General features: G+C 38.0%; 1 protein-coding gene across 6 annotated transcripts in view; it reads left to right on the top strand.

The window, feature by feature from the left end:
• The first annotated feature begins 446 nt into the window (after positions 1-446).
• KCNH7 (potassium voltage-gated channel subfamily H member 7) overlaps positions 447-14,716 on the top strand; it is a 220,538-nt gene continuing 206,268 nt past the window's right edge. For all 6 annotated transcript variants that reach the window (XM_042040298.1, XM_042040296.1, XM_042040297.1 and 3 more), the window contains exons 1-2: positions 447-1,253; positions 3,240-3,470. In XM_042040298.1, coding sequence (XP_041896232.1) covers positions 1,178-1,253; positions 3,240-3,470 — 307 coding nt within the window. In that variant the 5' untranslated portion in view covers positions 447-1,177. The remainder of the gene's footprint in view (positions 1,254-3,239; positions 3,471-14,716) is intronic.

The raw sequence follows: 14,716 nt of genomic DNA, 5'->3' as shown, positions 1-14,716 counted from the left end.
GCGCGGTCCCGGGCAGCGGCTCAGCGACGGGGCGGCCTCGGCACCCGCTCGGTGCCGCCGCGGCCCGGGCGAGCGCTCCCTGCCGCGTTCAGCCCCCGCACCCGCGGGACCCGGCGCGCCCTCCGCGCTGCTCGCTCGGCCCCGAGCGGAGGCTTGCACCTGCTCGGCAAGCGGGGGGCAGCCTTCGGCGCCGGGGGAATCCCGCTTCCTCCCAGGAGGGGGTCGTGCGGCGATGGAATGCCCTCGCCTTGGTCACACTGCGGTAGGAGGGGGCAATCCCTTCCACCGGGGAGAGGAAGGATGCCGAGGGCTCCGGTGGTCCCTTCCCCCGCTTCCCCATCGCTCAACATCGACCCCTACTCGCGCCGCCCCCCGCCCCAGACGGGGCGTGTACCAACTTCCCTCCCTCCCCCGGCCCTGCCAGCGCCTGGGGCTCCCCGGCGGGCCACGCTCAGGGGCCGCGAAAGGGCTGGCGGTGCCGGGAGGGCGGGGACGCCGGGGCTACCGGAGGTGGCGGGGCCCCCCCGCCGCCAGCGCCCTCGGTCCCCGCTGACCCCTGCAGCCGCCGCGGCGGGGGACGTGGCACGTCGCGGTGCTGCTGGGGTGTAGCTCATTCCTGATGTCGCTGTTTGTCGCTGAGTTTTGAAGAGATTTATTGGCTGGCTCTTGCTAAACCACGCTTGAGTAATCCGAGCTGCTGCGCGCCGTGGTGAAGCCCGGAGGGGGGGAACGTCACTCCCTCTGGCAGCGGAGCAACATTAGTCTTCCAGCCCTCAAACCACCACTACAGCGTCGGAAACTGCCGGGTCACAGCCATTTGCTTTGGAAAATTGGCGATGTTTGGTGCTAGAGATTGATTACCCTTGTAATCTTTCCCCACCCGCCACCTCCTCCTGCTTACCCCACCCCTACCCGCCCCAGACAATAGCGTCCGAGCTCCTCCAGGAAAAAAAAAATAGAAAAGAAAGCAAGGAGAGAAAGAAAGAAACTGGGGGATGAATCTGACTCCAATAGGAAAAGCGTGTCTCTAGAAGTGGTGCTAATGGGAAGAGATTTCCGAGCTCCAGAGGACGATGATTTGTCACAAAGGGTAGCTGGCTCGGTGCTTTGGGCTGGAGCTGTGTAGGAGATCCTTGGAGAAGTCATTGTGCACAGAAAACCGAAGACTTGTACAAACATGCCTGTTCGCAGAGGTCATGTGGCACCACAAAATACATTTTTGGGTACAATCATACGAAAATTTGAAGGGCAAAGTAAGTTCTCGCTTTCTATCTATTTTGTTATAGTAGTTTTATTCTGCTTGTGACTAAATGGACAGCAGCTCCAGACTATTTTTAAGTTTGTAGCTTGTAAAGAAAACCCCGGAGGTAAGGAGGGGATCCCTGGCAGAAGTAGCAATGTTTTTGATCTCGAATACAAATTACCAACTTGAATTATTGGCTTGTGGGCTTGGGGCCGGGGGAGACTTGGGAGGGGGACGGGAGGGGTTGGGGCTATTTTCCCCACACTATTTCAAGTTTTTATCATTGACTGTATACGTATTATATAGCTGTAGAAGTTACATCTCTTACCTTCTTCTGAACCAGTGAGATGGCTCTAAAAGCAGAATGTAGGATCTTGCTGTCTGTGCAATATCTAAAAAATAAGCTAGATTTATTATGATGATGATTGTTAATGCTGTTAATTATAATTGCCTTTTCAAATTAAAGCAGAATTTCAGACTTTGATTTAGAGGAAACAGAAAATATGCAGAAGAGTTATTAAAGAGGAAATACTCTCTTACCTTGTTGTCATGACTGCATTTTAATAGAGCTGTCAAATTTCTCTCTTTTGTTTATGTAAGTCTAAAATATCTATCAAACCAGTGCAAATGCATCCTCAGGGAGAGTCTGTGAGATCTTTTCCAATGCAGCAGTTTACTACCTGTCGAGGAGGCTGAAGCTGAAGTGTTTTTTCCTGGCCAGAATTCTAGTTTCCTATTAGCTGTAAGAAGGAACACTTGATGCTTAAAATGAATTTCATTTAGAAGCAGTAGTTTGATATATGTACATTGATTTAAATATTTAGCATAATTTTAGTATCAGCCTGGTATGAATATTTACAGCTAATTCCAGTTCATATACTTCCTTATACTTAAACCCATATTAGCATTTATAATATTTATATTGTTTGAGAAAAAAATAAAGATAGTGCTGCTCTATATGCTAAGTCAGTATTGCTACTCAAAGTTTTTATCTAGTGAAGTGTATATTTTTTGACGGTAATAAAACACCAGGTACTAAATAGGCAAGTGATAGTGAAAGTTCAGCATGATTGAAAGACAGCAGAAAAAGTAAGAATGAAATCTCCAAATATGTCACTGTGTTCAAAGACCATATTTAAAATTTTGAAGACTTGGACTGTTTACTTGGTGTCATGTAAGAAATCTTTTATAAAGCAAGCAACCTCCTAGTGCATTTAAGGAAGTAAAAATTAATGTTATTAGCAGTAAGTGTATCAAAATTGCACATCTATAATTACAATGAGAATAGTGTGTTGTAAAGGTAAACAGAAACAAACCAATAAGAGTTGAAAACTTTTGAAACTTTTTGAGATGAGAGTTTGGGAAAGGAGGATGGATGAAAGCACAGAAGTTCAGTGACATGTGTAAAATGTTTCCAACATAACAATAATTTCCTGTGCCCCCTTTTTTTGTTTCTAGGAACTTCTTTTTCTTCTGTTATTTTCTGGATAGAAGTTTTAAAATACTGACTATAAATTTCCTGTCATTCACCTCAACAAAAATCCATACAGAGTAGATTGAGATGATTGAACCTTACACCAGGAAGTCCTTCACTTGAGTAGAACCCCCCTCCCTGAGGCTCTTCTTTTCCCCAAAAGAAGCTACTAACTTTTCAAGGACTTTCCTGGAGTTGCGACTGACAGGATGGTGCTCATCACTTGGGCTTCAGTGAAGCCTGAAACAGACAAAATTTTGAAGTCAAAAAGAGATTTACAGAGACTTGCTGAATGTGGTTTTATTTCCTAAAAAAAAATCTATATTCATCTTTAATGTATTCTAAATTAATTCAAGTTTCTTTAAAAGCTATGGATCAACTTATCTTCATTAAATTACTGAAAATCTCTGTATTTCAGGCATTCTCATGAAAAGAAGGGTTGTTCAGCATTCATCCCTTCAATCGACCCTATAAGAAATGTTGAAAGAGTACTAAAAAATGCATCACTTTCTTTTATTGCAGATAAAAAATTCATCATTGCTAATGCTAGAGTGCAGAATTGTGCTATCATCTACTGCAATGATGGGTTCTGTGAGATGACTGGGTTCTCCAGGCCAGATGTCATGCAGAAACCTTGCACCTGTGATTTTCTTCATGGGCCAGAGACCAAAAGACATCATATTGCCCAAATTGCTCAAGCCCTGCTGGGGTCAGAGGAGAGGAAAGTAGAAGTCACCTATTATCACAAAGATGGTAATGTCTGGTTTTATTTTCAAAACTTTTTGTGTGTTTGGTTAGCAGTTGATTGGTAAAAGAAGTGTGTATGTTGTGCTGGCCAGCCCCTTTGCTGGAGGTGGTGTAATTTCTCTGAAGTCCAGTGAAATACATTTGTGTGTATCAGTAAGGGAATCTGCCCTGAGAGTAGTGGGTGTATGGAGTATATCACTGTACGCTCACTCTACCAGCTGAATGAAGCCAGCACAGTGTTTGCAACTCTGGAATAGAAGTTCTCCTCTTGGTTGGTTTAAAGATGTAAATCATGGAAAGTAATCAGCATAGAGAAAGCCTAACTTGCTTTAAATGCAGTATTTTACCACAAAGTTAAAAGTAGAAAAAACCAGCCTATCATAAAGAAAGCATTCGCTTATAAAGAAAGGGACAAGTCTTTTTCAAAGCTGAAATATTGTGAAGTACTTGCAATTGAACTACCAGTATTGTCCTAGTATTGCCAGAGTCAAAATTCAGGGTTGCCTAGACTATGAACAGTTTCCCTGTTATTCAGTAAAGACTCAATACATGCAGAATGGCTGAATCTGCTGACACTTTTTTTCCTGTTCAGACCACAGAATGAATAAATGTATTTGCAGATTTAAAGATGCATACGCATGAGAAGTAATTATGATACATAATAGTGATATGTAGTGTTTTGTTGTTGGTTGGTTTGTTGTTTTTTTTTAATTGCCCAGAGATATTTACAGAAACACCCATCTTTCAAATGAATTCAAGTAATTGATAATTGTGGTGTACCTTGTTTTGTCTCTTGCTGTGTACACTGTTGGGAGAAGGAAAAGGAAATTCATATTCAAATGCTGAGCTTAAATTAGTTCTGGAGAAGTGCCAGTGTGTTGTTTACATCAATTTTAGAATCACATGCAATGTGCTCTCTCATTTTAAAGTCACAGAGTTAAATCCTGTTCTCAATAATTCTGTTGTTATCTTGGAGCGACTTAAGTAATATTATTTTTAGCTTAGGCTGGTATAATTCAGATAGGACTCAGGCCAACCATTCTACCCACGCTACCAATATTTAAGCATACTCTTCGTAGCAGATTCTCAGTAGAGTCCTTTATTCTTAGATCTGGTTTGGTGGTCTGGAGCAGATTTTGGTCAAGGTTTGTTGTTGTAGCTGTGCCTTGGACGTAGATTTCTCAGGACACTGTGTGTCTTTTACACATCTATCCTGTGTTTGTATTAACTTGGCATGTGTTAAAAATAATACTGCAAAAGGAGAATGTCATTGCTAACTTTCACAGCCATCGGCCTGGAGCACTGTTTTGAGATGTGGTAGTTTAAAAGTCCTAAAGTCTCCCAAAACATTAGGAGGGAGGGAATGGCACTTGAAAATACTGCTTATCTGTCAATTACCAGAGAGAGAGAGAGATCCTTTTCTAAAATGCTGAATTCTGGCATCATGCAATACAAACCAAAGTAATACTGTCCATAAAAATTGCTGTATCTTTCATAGTTTAGAATGCTGAGTTACAGATTATTCAATGTAAACAATCTTATACATAAGAGTTTTCAGTAACTTCACTTCTGTGAGTAGTTTCTTTATTTGCCTCAATATTTTACTTGTCTAAATGTGAACAGGATTTGCCATGTGCACTATATGATCTGCTAAATTTAAACAAACACAGGTGAATCAGGAAAAAATTGTCAAAATAAAAGATAGGTCTGACACTCAAATGCATGGCTATCAACTTGATTGTTTGTATATATATAGATTTTTTTTGTTTGCTCCACCTAATGTTCAATTTATTTTCAAAATGTGATAGAAAATCTGAAGTCTATTTGGTGTCATGAAGTTGAAACTACCCCTATGATGAATGTAATGAATGTTAGTAAACATATTCTATAGTTATTCTAAATAACTCAAAATTATATACCTCACTTTTCATCTTCACTTTTGCAAATTTTCAAATTTGATTTTTCAATACATAGCATATATACATATAGCTATATATAACATAGTCTGTGTATTATAATAATATACAGAATAGTGATACCTAACAAGAACTTCCTCCAAGTTGTGGAACAAAGTAAATATCAACAGTTTTCTAAAACTGTGAGAGTCTAGTGCCTGGTTAGTGGCTTATTTTGCATGTGTTCTGTGACTAAGTATGAGACTTGAGGTAAATTTCAGCAATTTTCAATTTTAGAGGTGAATTCTAGCACAGTCAGAAATGTAACTTTCTCCATGTGAGTAACCCAAGTTACTCCAATGAACTATCCACTGCTTAAAAGTTTGATTTGACACTTTATTTCATAGTAAGCCATTGTATAATATTTAACGTAATAATAAGCATATGGAGGAGGAAGACACCTCAAGAAGGTGTGAATTTCTTGAGGTTCCACTGATAGGAGGTTCTGAAGACCATATTACACACTCCTGACTAAATGCCCAGTGAATTGCAAATAAAACCTTACTCCACATCACACTATCATTTACTCTACATAAGCCACTGATTATATTAAAAATTATTTTACTATTTTGAAGTAAAGCAAAGGTCAGTGGGATCACTTATAAAGCTAACCTGTCATCAGAATTCCAGCAATGCAGATATCAGAAAGGGAATCACTCTATAAATAATGCTTTTTCTTTTTGATTCTAAATACCACCTCATATAATTTTAAAATGTCACAGCTTTGAAGTTCAGCTTAAAAGAAAATTCTTGCTATAGAAAAATGGTGTTGCACACATACATGGGAATTAGGATTCTGATGTTCTTTACTGCTCTGTAGTCTCCTTTTCTCCATGAAAGTGCAAGATCTTGAGTTTTAAACATCTTGATGATGCAAGACTGAAAGCTGCTGTTTGTTCACTGCTTTAATCTTTTGGCCAAATTACACACTCAAAGAAGATGGGACAGAAGGATGGGAAAAAATTTTGTAGCAAGTTGATATTCAGAAAATGGCGACTGTTTGAATTTACACTGCCTTAAACATGACAGACAGAAGACAGAGTGGTCAAAGGAGAAAAAAATGCTCTGCATCGTGGTTTTATAAAGGAGTAACCAGGATGGAGCCTGTTGCCCTTTTCACTGTGCAGTGTGGGGAGGGTGCAGAGCAGCGTTGAATGCCTGTGATAGCTTTGTGTAACTGTTTAGATGGCCTGCACTTGGGCACCCAGTAGGCCCTGTCCCAACGACACCAGTGCTGTGTCCACAGCAGTTTTTAATATCTGCAGCTAAAAGCCTTACTAGCTACTCTTGGAGTATTTCTATCAGAATTAGACTGTTAATATAGCTTACTTTTGGTTTAAATTTCTTCTTACTCTTTTTCCTTCTAGAAGGGTATCTATGCAATCCAAGCAAAGTTCTAGTTCTCTGTCCTGTTCAAATAGTGCCACAGTAGGCAATTACATAGCTACCAAAAGAATTAATTACTGAGAAAAATGGTTAATGGGAACAGATGGTGCCAAAACTAAAGGTCCAAGTTTACAGGTTCTCATAGCACAAGTAGCTCCACAATTGTCACTGGATGTACTCAGGGACTAAAGACACAGTAAATTTCTTTTTTATGTAAATATCCCTTTAAAAAAGAGGAGTAGATAAACACACACAAGTCACAAGAACTATTATTTTTTAACAGATTTTTTACTGAGGATTGCCCATTAGGCATTAGCATCTGCTTAATTAAAAAATTATACTCTAATATCAAAGCAGTAATAGCATATATTCCTTACTATCTCACAATTCTTTTTTCACTAATCTTATAGCTATATGATCTGAATGATACTTGAAGGCAAGATATTGTTTATACAGGATATCAGTTCTTATTTTAATAAAGTTATTTATGGTGAAAATATTTGACAGCTCTTCCTTTGAGGACTCCATTTTGCAGTTTAAGCCATTATTGCATAAATCATTCTTGACAGATGTAAAATATTGCTTGAGGTGGTAGAGCTGTAAAACTTTTGAGATAAAAAGTATAATTATTTTGGGACTGAGAATGGATATATAATAATCAGAAAGTATTGTACTATACAGCACACATTTTTAGTTCTTACTGTATGCTTTGTGGGCAATGATGGGATATGGCTAAGCTTGCAGATGATCCCTGGTAAAGGAAAGTAGGATCATTTAAGCTTAGCCTATATGCATCAGATATTCTAGGGCTGAGAAGAACTGTGGTGGAGTACAGCTTTGAGCAAAGATAAAATCAAGCATTTATTTGCAGAGTGTGTACAAACCTCACAAACTACTTGCCGTTTACCCAGTTTCAAAAAAATAATTTGCTATGACTGACTGCAAATTAAACATATTTGCATTTTCAAAGCACATTTCCAAACAAATATTTTAAGGCCTTTTCTGCTCTTTTTTGAGGATAAGAAAATAAAAATTATGCAAACATACTGACAAAATAAAGTGAAAATGGTATTAAGTGTTCTTAAATAGAAAGATCAGGAGTTCATTTAGACTTCAGTCAGCACAGGCGTTTTACCACCTGTTTGTGTGAACCTACCAGTCTATAAAAAATACAGCTGAAAAGAAAGCTGCTTACATGTGTGTCAAGTCCCCTTAGGTTTGCTCTAGCATGATGGTCAGCAACTGCAGCCTTGACCATAATTTCAGTGCCTTATCTAGAGCTGTTAAGAAAGGTCAATGAATCAAATCTCTCTGATACCCTACTGGTGTAGGACTTCTTGATACAAGAAATACTGTCTGACTGCATTTTGATAAAGAAAGTGTTACCCCCCACAAAAACCTGTCAAAAACCCCTTTCTTAATGCAGGGTTTTTTTCCAGGCATTCTTAAAATAGCCCTTGGAGGGAATCCAGAATGTTACTGAAGGTGTTGAACTATTGGAAATGAATGAGGACATCCATTCTTATGTCTGTAGTGCAGTGTTTCTACCTTAGGCTTTAGTACTTGTTGAGAAAACACCATCCCTTGCCCCATTCAGTAGTGCTGATTTTGCAGCAAGGAGAACCGTCAGCAGTGAGATAATACCTCAGCAATCTCATTTACCCATCCCCATTCTGATACGGCTCCTGTGTCTGCCCAGAACTGTGGGTCACTTCTTATTCACATTTCATGTAGGATACCTAATGATTATGATAAAGAACCTCTTAGATATCCTAAGAAAGCTTATTTATGGGTCAATTTCACTCCTATTTTTCAACTCCTTGACTTTCCAATATATTCCTTTTTCTTCCCAGGTAAAGATGAATTGATTTTAAATAAGGAGGGGACTTTCATAATGAGAGATAGTATCTGAATAAATAGGGCAATTAAATTGACTTCTAAATTATTCTCTTTGTCAGTGTTTAGGGTCAAAAAGGTATGAGTAGATACATATAATTTTAATAAGTAATGAAGAATACAATTGCTATTATTATAGGTACTGCATCTTTAACAGAAAAAAAATCTTAATTTGGAAAAATACATTCTGACAGTTTTGAGTTCCTCCATGGCACAAATAAAAAACCTGCAGGCTAGTGGATCAGGAGTCTTTCATTTCAGTACAGTGTTAAGACAGAACTCTTCTTCCACTGGACTTCCATAGCACAATTTAATGTCAGGATTCAGAATGTCACAGGGCCAACCTACCAGTCAAGGGGCCCAAATTTCCCTAGTCTGATCTGAAAAGAAAAAAATGATTGCTGACTTTCAAAAAGTGTGCTGTAGTGGTAAGAAAGGTGACACATTCTAGAGTGAAATGGTACTATAAGGTTATGATATGATACACATACTCAAAAGAGTTTCATTTTTTAATTAGGCATTCCCGACAAAATTTTTTATCTGATTTGAATATGCTCCTTTTAGTGAAAGCTATTTTGGTTTTGGGTTATGAGACAAAAAGAACAGATGCTGTCAGTCTATTTTTGGTGTGGTTTCACATGATTTATTGTGTCCTCTTTCCATCTTCATCGTGCATCCTTTCTAATGTTACATTATGAGAAGAGAGTTATTGCATACTCCTAATTCATGTTATTGATTGGTTCTTTCTCTTTGCCACTGAATTGGCCCATATATCAAAAAGAGATGCAGAGAGAAAATCAGACATCATACCTTGCAATAGACATGGGGGAAGAGCCACTGCTTTTCTAATAGCAGCCTTTTGCATATTTGATATGAAACAAATTTCCAAACTTGGCACTTCGAGTAACACCAATGTTGACATCAGTGCTGTTCCCTCTGGTTCCAAGCAGTGGAAAGAGGACAGTGGTGTGGGTTAGATTTTATGTTAGTGGTTTCAAGTCCGGTTTTAAAGTGTTTCCTACATATGTGACTTAGCGTATGACTCAGTCTATGTGCTAGGTAACTCTTCCCTAGTATGGAAAAAGCTTAATCAGGCAATATAGGATTCAGAGTAGCAAGACAAAGCTGACTATGGAAATTGCTAATTGACTCTGGAAACCGCATATCTCAAAAGCAATCAGAACTGTAGCTGTGAACCTCAGTCCAGGCAGAGCAGATAAATGACAATGACAGTGGGGTATTGTGGCTCTGTAGTTACTAGTTCGTTTCACATTGTCTGCAACTCTGAAAGTTCACATCTCGGAGGCGGGAACTATTTGTCTTATGATTTTGTACAGCCTGAACTTTTTAGTCTGGTATACTGGGGTTTTTTTAAAGGAAGTAACATACATATTTGAATAATTTCTTGGATATTAAACTGAAATTTCATTTTGAAAGCAGAATTATAGTCATAACTAGTTAAAAATACTTTTTGACCTCCAGAATTTCCACAGGTACTCAGTTTTAAGCTTCCTCACCAACTTTCTCAATACAGCCTTTTCATTTCTAATTTCCTTAATTCTTTACTACTAAAACCACAGTGAAATCTCATCAGGAAAGATCACCACAAAGGATACCAAAATTCAATCTGAAAAAATGTCAGAGTAAACAGTGTAAAGGGAAGGTCTTGTCTTTTTCTGTTTCATTAACTGGATTCCAGTTATAGATCTTATTATACCTAGTTTTGATACTGCCTTCAATTATAGCATTGAAATGTTATCCACACAAAGAGTATAGTCCGGCTTATCTGTTAGCAAAGAGCCATCATATCATGAAAACCTAAAGATAGTATTTAAGTGTCAACATTATTAACTATTTCATTACTGATAGTGAGTGGAAATGACCAGAAGAAAGCATAGGCCAGAAATCACAGCTGCATTCAGTACTTGCCTACCTGCTGAAATTTCTTGTTTTCCTGTTCTTGTTCCTCCATAATAGCACAGTCAATAAAAATATTTTCTCTTACATTTTGCCATTACCTCATTTAAATCTCTGATTTGTCAAATTAGACTGCAGTGGAAACCAGAAGGTCTAATGGTCTAAATGGCCTAAATGGTCAGTTCAGAGAAGCACAACAACCAGTTTTCCTCAAATACTGGGAAATTAGATCTATCACAAAATCTGAATACTGATCCTTGACAGCTTATGAAATCTTGGCCTTTTTTTTGAGCAAATGCACAGGACTATATGGCAACTGATTGTTTCTGTGGCCAGAAACACTCCTCCTAAAGGTCTGACAGCAAGATATCGATACCTACTGACACAGGACTTAGCTTGTACACCAACAGCTTTCATAGAATTAAATTGCAAAGTTTAAGTTTTGTAACACTAAGGAATCCTGATCTTTAGGCATTGGAGCACTGCTCGTACAGACACAGAGTATATCTTTGCTAATTAGTTTTAGCTGGATCTCTGTTGCTGCATAAAAAGACAACAAATTATGAAGAAGACATGCAAAACACAGACAAAACTTTCCTCCATTTTTATCCACACGATAGACAGGCAGAGAGAACTTCAGAACAAGGTCTTATACCTAGGCTGCTTGAAAAGCTGTTAATCATCACATAAATGTGTTTCATCACTAACAGGCATGTGCTAAAGCACTTACTCCCAGCTGTTCTCAGACTTTGGCGCCTGTGCCCTTTTGAGATTATTTCTTAGAGCATTATTTGCTGATTTTCATTCAAATCAATGCAAGTGTATCTCTGAAAATAGCTTGCAAATTTCCTCCTTTCAAAACTCATTTATGCCAATCTGCTTTACTCCTTCCTCTCTGGGAAAAAATGCCAGATAATCTCATTAGTATTTTGTGTTTATGGCATTTCTTTTTATACTTTTAAAAGAACATGAAACTCGGTAGTCCATAAATCCTATTGTCATGGTATTTAAGGTAAAATACTGTTGCAATTCTGTCTACTTGCTTTAAAAATGTCTTCCAATTCAGAAAGAAAGAAAGAAAACCTAAAGTCCATGCCATTTTAAATAGTGAAAATAAAAGAAAGGAAAATGTGTTCAATTTTTTTCATTTTAAGTGCCCAGTGTTATTTTTGCTTGATAAAATATACCAGGAATCAATTTAACACCAAAGTCTATCCAACAGGAAAAACAACACTTCCCAGAAGGACTATTTCCAGAGTCATGGACAACATAACCATATTATGTGAGAGAGTAGTAGCAGCCTTGAAGTACAAAACTATCTATAAATCAACATCTGAGCCTTCTGTGTGAATTAATGGAGCAGGTCACAAACTTGTATGAAAGCTTATGTATAATGTCAGTCCTGAGCCAGGCCATGCTAGTTCACCATTCAGAGCATCCTTTGCAGAGCATCCTTAGTCTTTCTGTAAGTTACACTGTTTATGGCAACAAAAATGTGGGTACATAATGCACAGAAGCATCTTTAGTGTTTTACTCACAGAGTTTTAAAGAAAAGTTTTGTAGAGGGATAAAGAAGAGTTTGAGTACTGTTTGTGGATAACCACAAAACGTAATAAAACTGTGTTCCTCTTTATCCTGAAACTTGCAAATCACTTCTCATGTCAGTATTAGAAGTAGGATCTAACAATGCTCCCAAATGCCTAAAAAGTTAATTAAAAACTACTCACTGCTACTGCAGCTACAAGCAGAATTAGTGTCTGATTTGTGTGATGTTTGTAGATCAGGAGCTGGGTGCACGTGGCTTCCCCCTCCTATGTTCACGGTAACTTAAAGCAGGGAAAAGAGGAAGGAATGCATGTTTCACAGACAACTCTTCTTCCTAGCTGATGGGTATGCAAGGCTATTTTGTAGAAACAGCTACACAAACTAAGAACATTACAGCTAAGGGAGCTATTCCATAGACCATGCAGATCTCTTTACATGCATTTCTGGTTGTCTTTTGACCTCATTTGTAAAAAACCAGATCCTGCAGTAGCAGAATTACCAGTAGCATCACTGTCTCTGCAGAACTCGACATTTGCAAAACATAATTATTAGCCCAACAAATACATTGTGTGGCTGCTTGCATTTCAAACATAATCTCTTTAACATCTGAATGTGCAAGAGCATTTGTCCCTGCTTTGTGGGAATAGATTGAATTGCTTCCTTTTAAAATAATATTTAATTCTTAATCCTTTTTTACCTTGGGATCATTTTCCTGTAAATAAAAAACAAAAAAATAAGATTTTATTTTCACTTTCTGAGGAGTATCTGAAGAAAAGATGTCAACTCATTTTTGAAATTATGGAGAAAAAATTCTACACATTTAATCTCAACTGTTACTGGAAAGTAGATTATCTAAATGTTGGGGAGGGGTGTGGCCAATTGCCCCTTAGATCTCACAGGCACTAAAATATCAGATATAGCTAAGTTATTGTAGCTATGAAGAGCACACTGAGGTTCAGTTACTGCAAGAGAAATCACTGACCTGAAGTTTTACATGGAAAATCAAATTTAGGACTAGATTTTCAATTATTTGTATATATTATAATATATGCTATAGAAGTGTATTTCTTCTTCTCAAAAGGTTTGAAAATCACTTTGAGGAGCTGCCAAAATGACCTCCTACCCCATCATAGAATACAAACTGATATTCTATAGTTCACAACAGTTTTGCTAATAAAGCATTTTCTTCTTAAATACATTCAATCACAGGAAGTTTGAACTGAACAGCAAATTAAAGTGGCTCCTAATGAGCTGACTGACTAATGTAGTCTTTTACCTCAAAAGATGTATTATTCTGGAAAAGCTCACCGTTCCAAACCATCCTTCTCTACTGCATTTTTGCACTAACCTCTTCTCTTTTCCAATACAGTACACCAAAGTTGCATTGTAACATTTCCCAGTGTACATATATATAAAAATGCCACAGAAAAGCCCCAAAATGATCAAGTCTAAAAAATGGATAACAGAGTGAAAGTATAAAATATATTCAACAGGGGATACGATAGTTCTGTAAAACTACCTTTAATAGGAATTGCATTTAATAGGGATTATTCTTATATGAGCCTCTCAGACTACAGGTCAGGTCCAAGACAACACCCTAGGTAGTGCAGTTGGGTACATGTCTGTCCTGTCATAATAAACAATAATTTCCAGAGAAATGACTTCTTCTTGTAGAGAGGACACACATGACCCTGAAGTGCCAGAATGGGGTTAGAGACAGCTGGGGGTTGTACTGAATGGCAAAAGTGTCCAAATGGTGTCTTTCTCTTGACATAGGGTTAAAAGAACACAAAGGTGGAATCAAGTCCTCTGTCAGCTTCAGCCCTCAATTTTTCCAAATCTGATACAGAAAATAGAGCTGCCAAATAAATGACAAAGAAAAAATTCAGGGGGCATGGTTAAGAAAGTCCAGTGGCTGCTAAGCTCATGCTTTTTTCAAACAGAAAAAAATTATCATTTCCCTGTCTCACATTGAACTTTGTTGTGATAATCATAGCACTTATTCAGGTGCTACCACAAATCAGTCATACAGAGGCTGTACATTATTATTTCAAAAAAAGCAAAATTTACCTAAGTATTATTTGTTTTTAACTGTTGATGCATGTATTATGCAACAAACAGGGCTTTATTTCCTCCTCAAAACAAAAAACTTCCACTTTTCAAACAATCAAAGGATTGAAATTTTATCAGACTCTAGCTTGATTCAGCTTTTTAGGTGTCTATAATGGATTCTGATCTTCATGATCCTGAATACTTGTGAGATCTACGTAAAGTTACCAATGGAAAAAATTACATTTCTGCAGGATATAATACATCTGTTTAGATTCAACTAACATCTCTCTAAAATTTATTATTGACCAGGGATATCCTCATAACCTAGTTTAGATTGTAACTTTTTCCTCTCCTGGACTTCAGTCTTTGTTTGTATCTTGTTTTTTAGAAAGTGGCACAATCTGTATGACAAGTAATGCTTTGTTTCACATGGGAATCATTAAATAGCAATCACTCAGATGTATTTGCTTTCCGAAGGCATTCTGTTGGCATGGCACATAC

This window comes from Corvus kubaryi, unplaced genomic scaffold (genome assembly GCF_017639235.1).
Source record: "Corvus kubaryi isolate FWS band 111438036 unplaced genomic scaffold, C.kubaryi_AGA036_p1.0 37396, whole genome shotgun sequence".
Lineage (NCBI taxonomy): Eukaryota > Metazoa > Chordata > Aves > Passeriformes > Corvidae > Corvus > Corvus kubaryi.
This window is presented reverse-complemented; position numbering and strand designations above follow the sequence as displayed.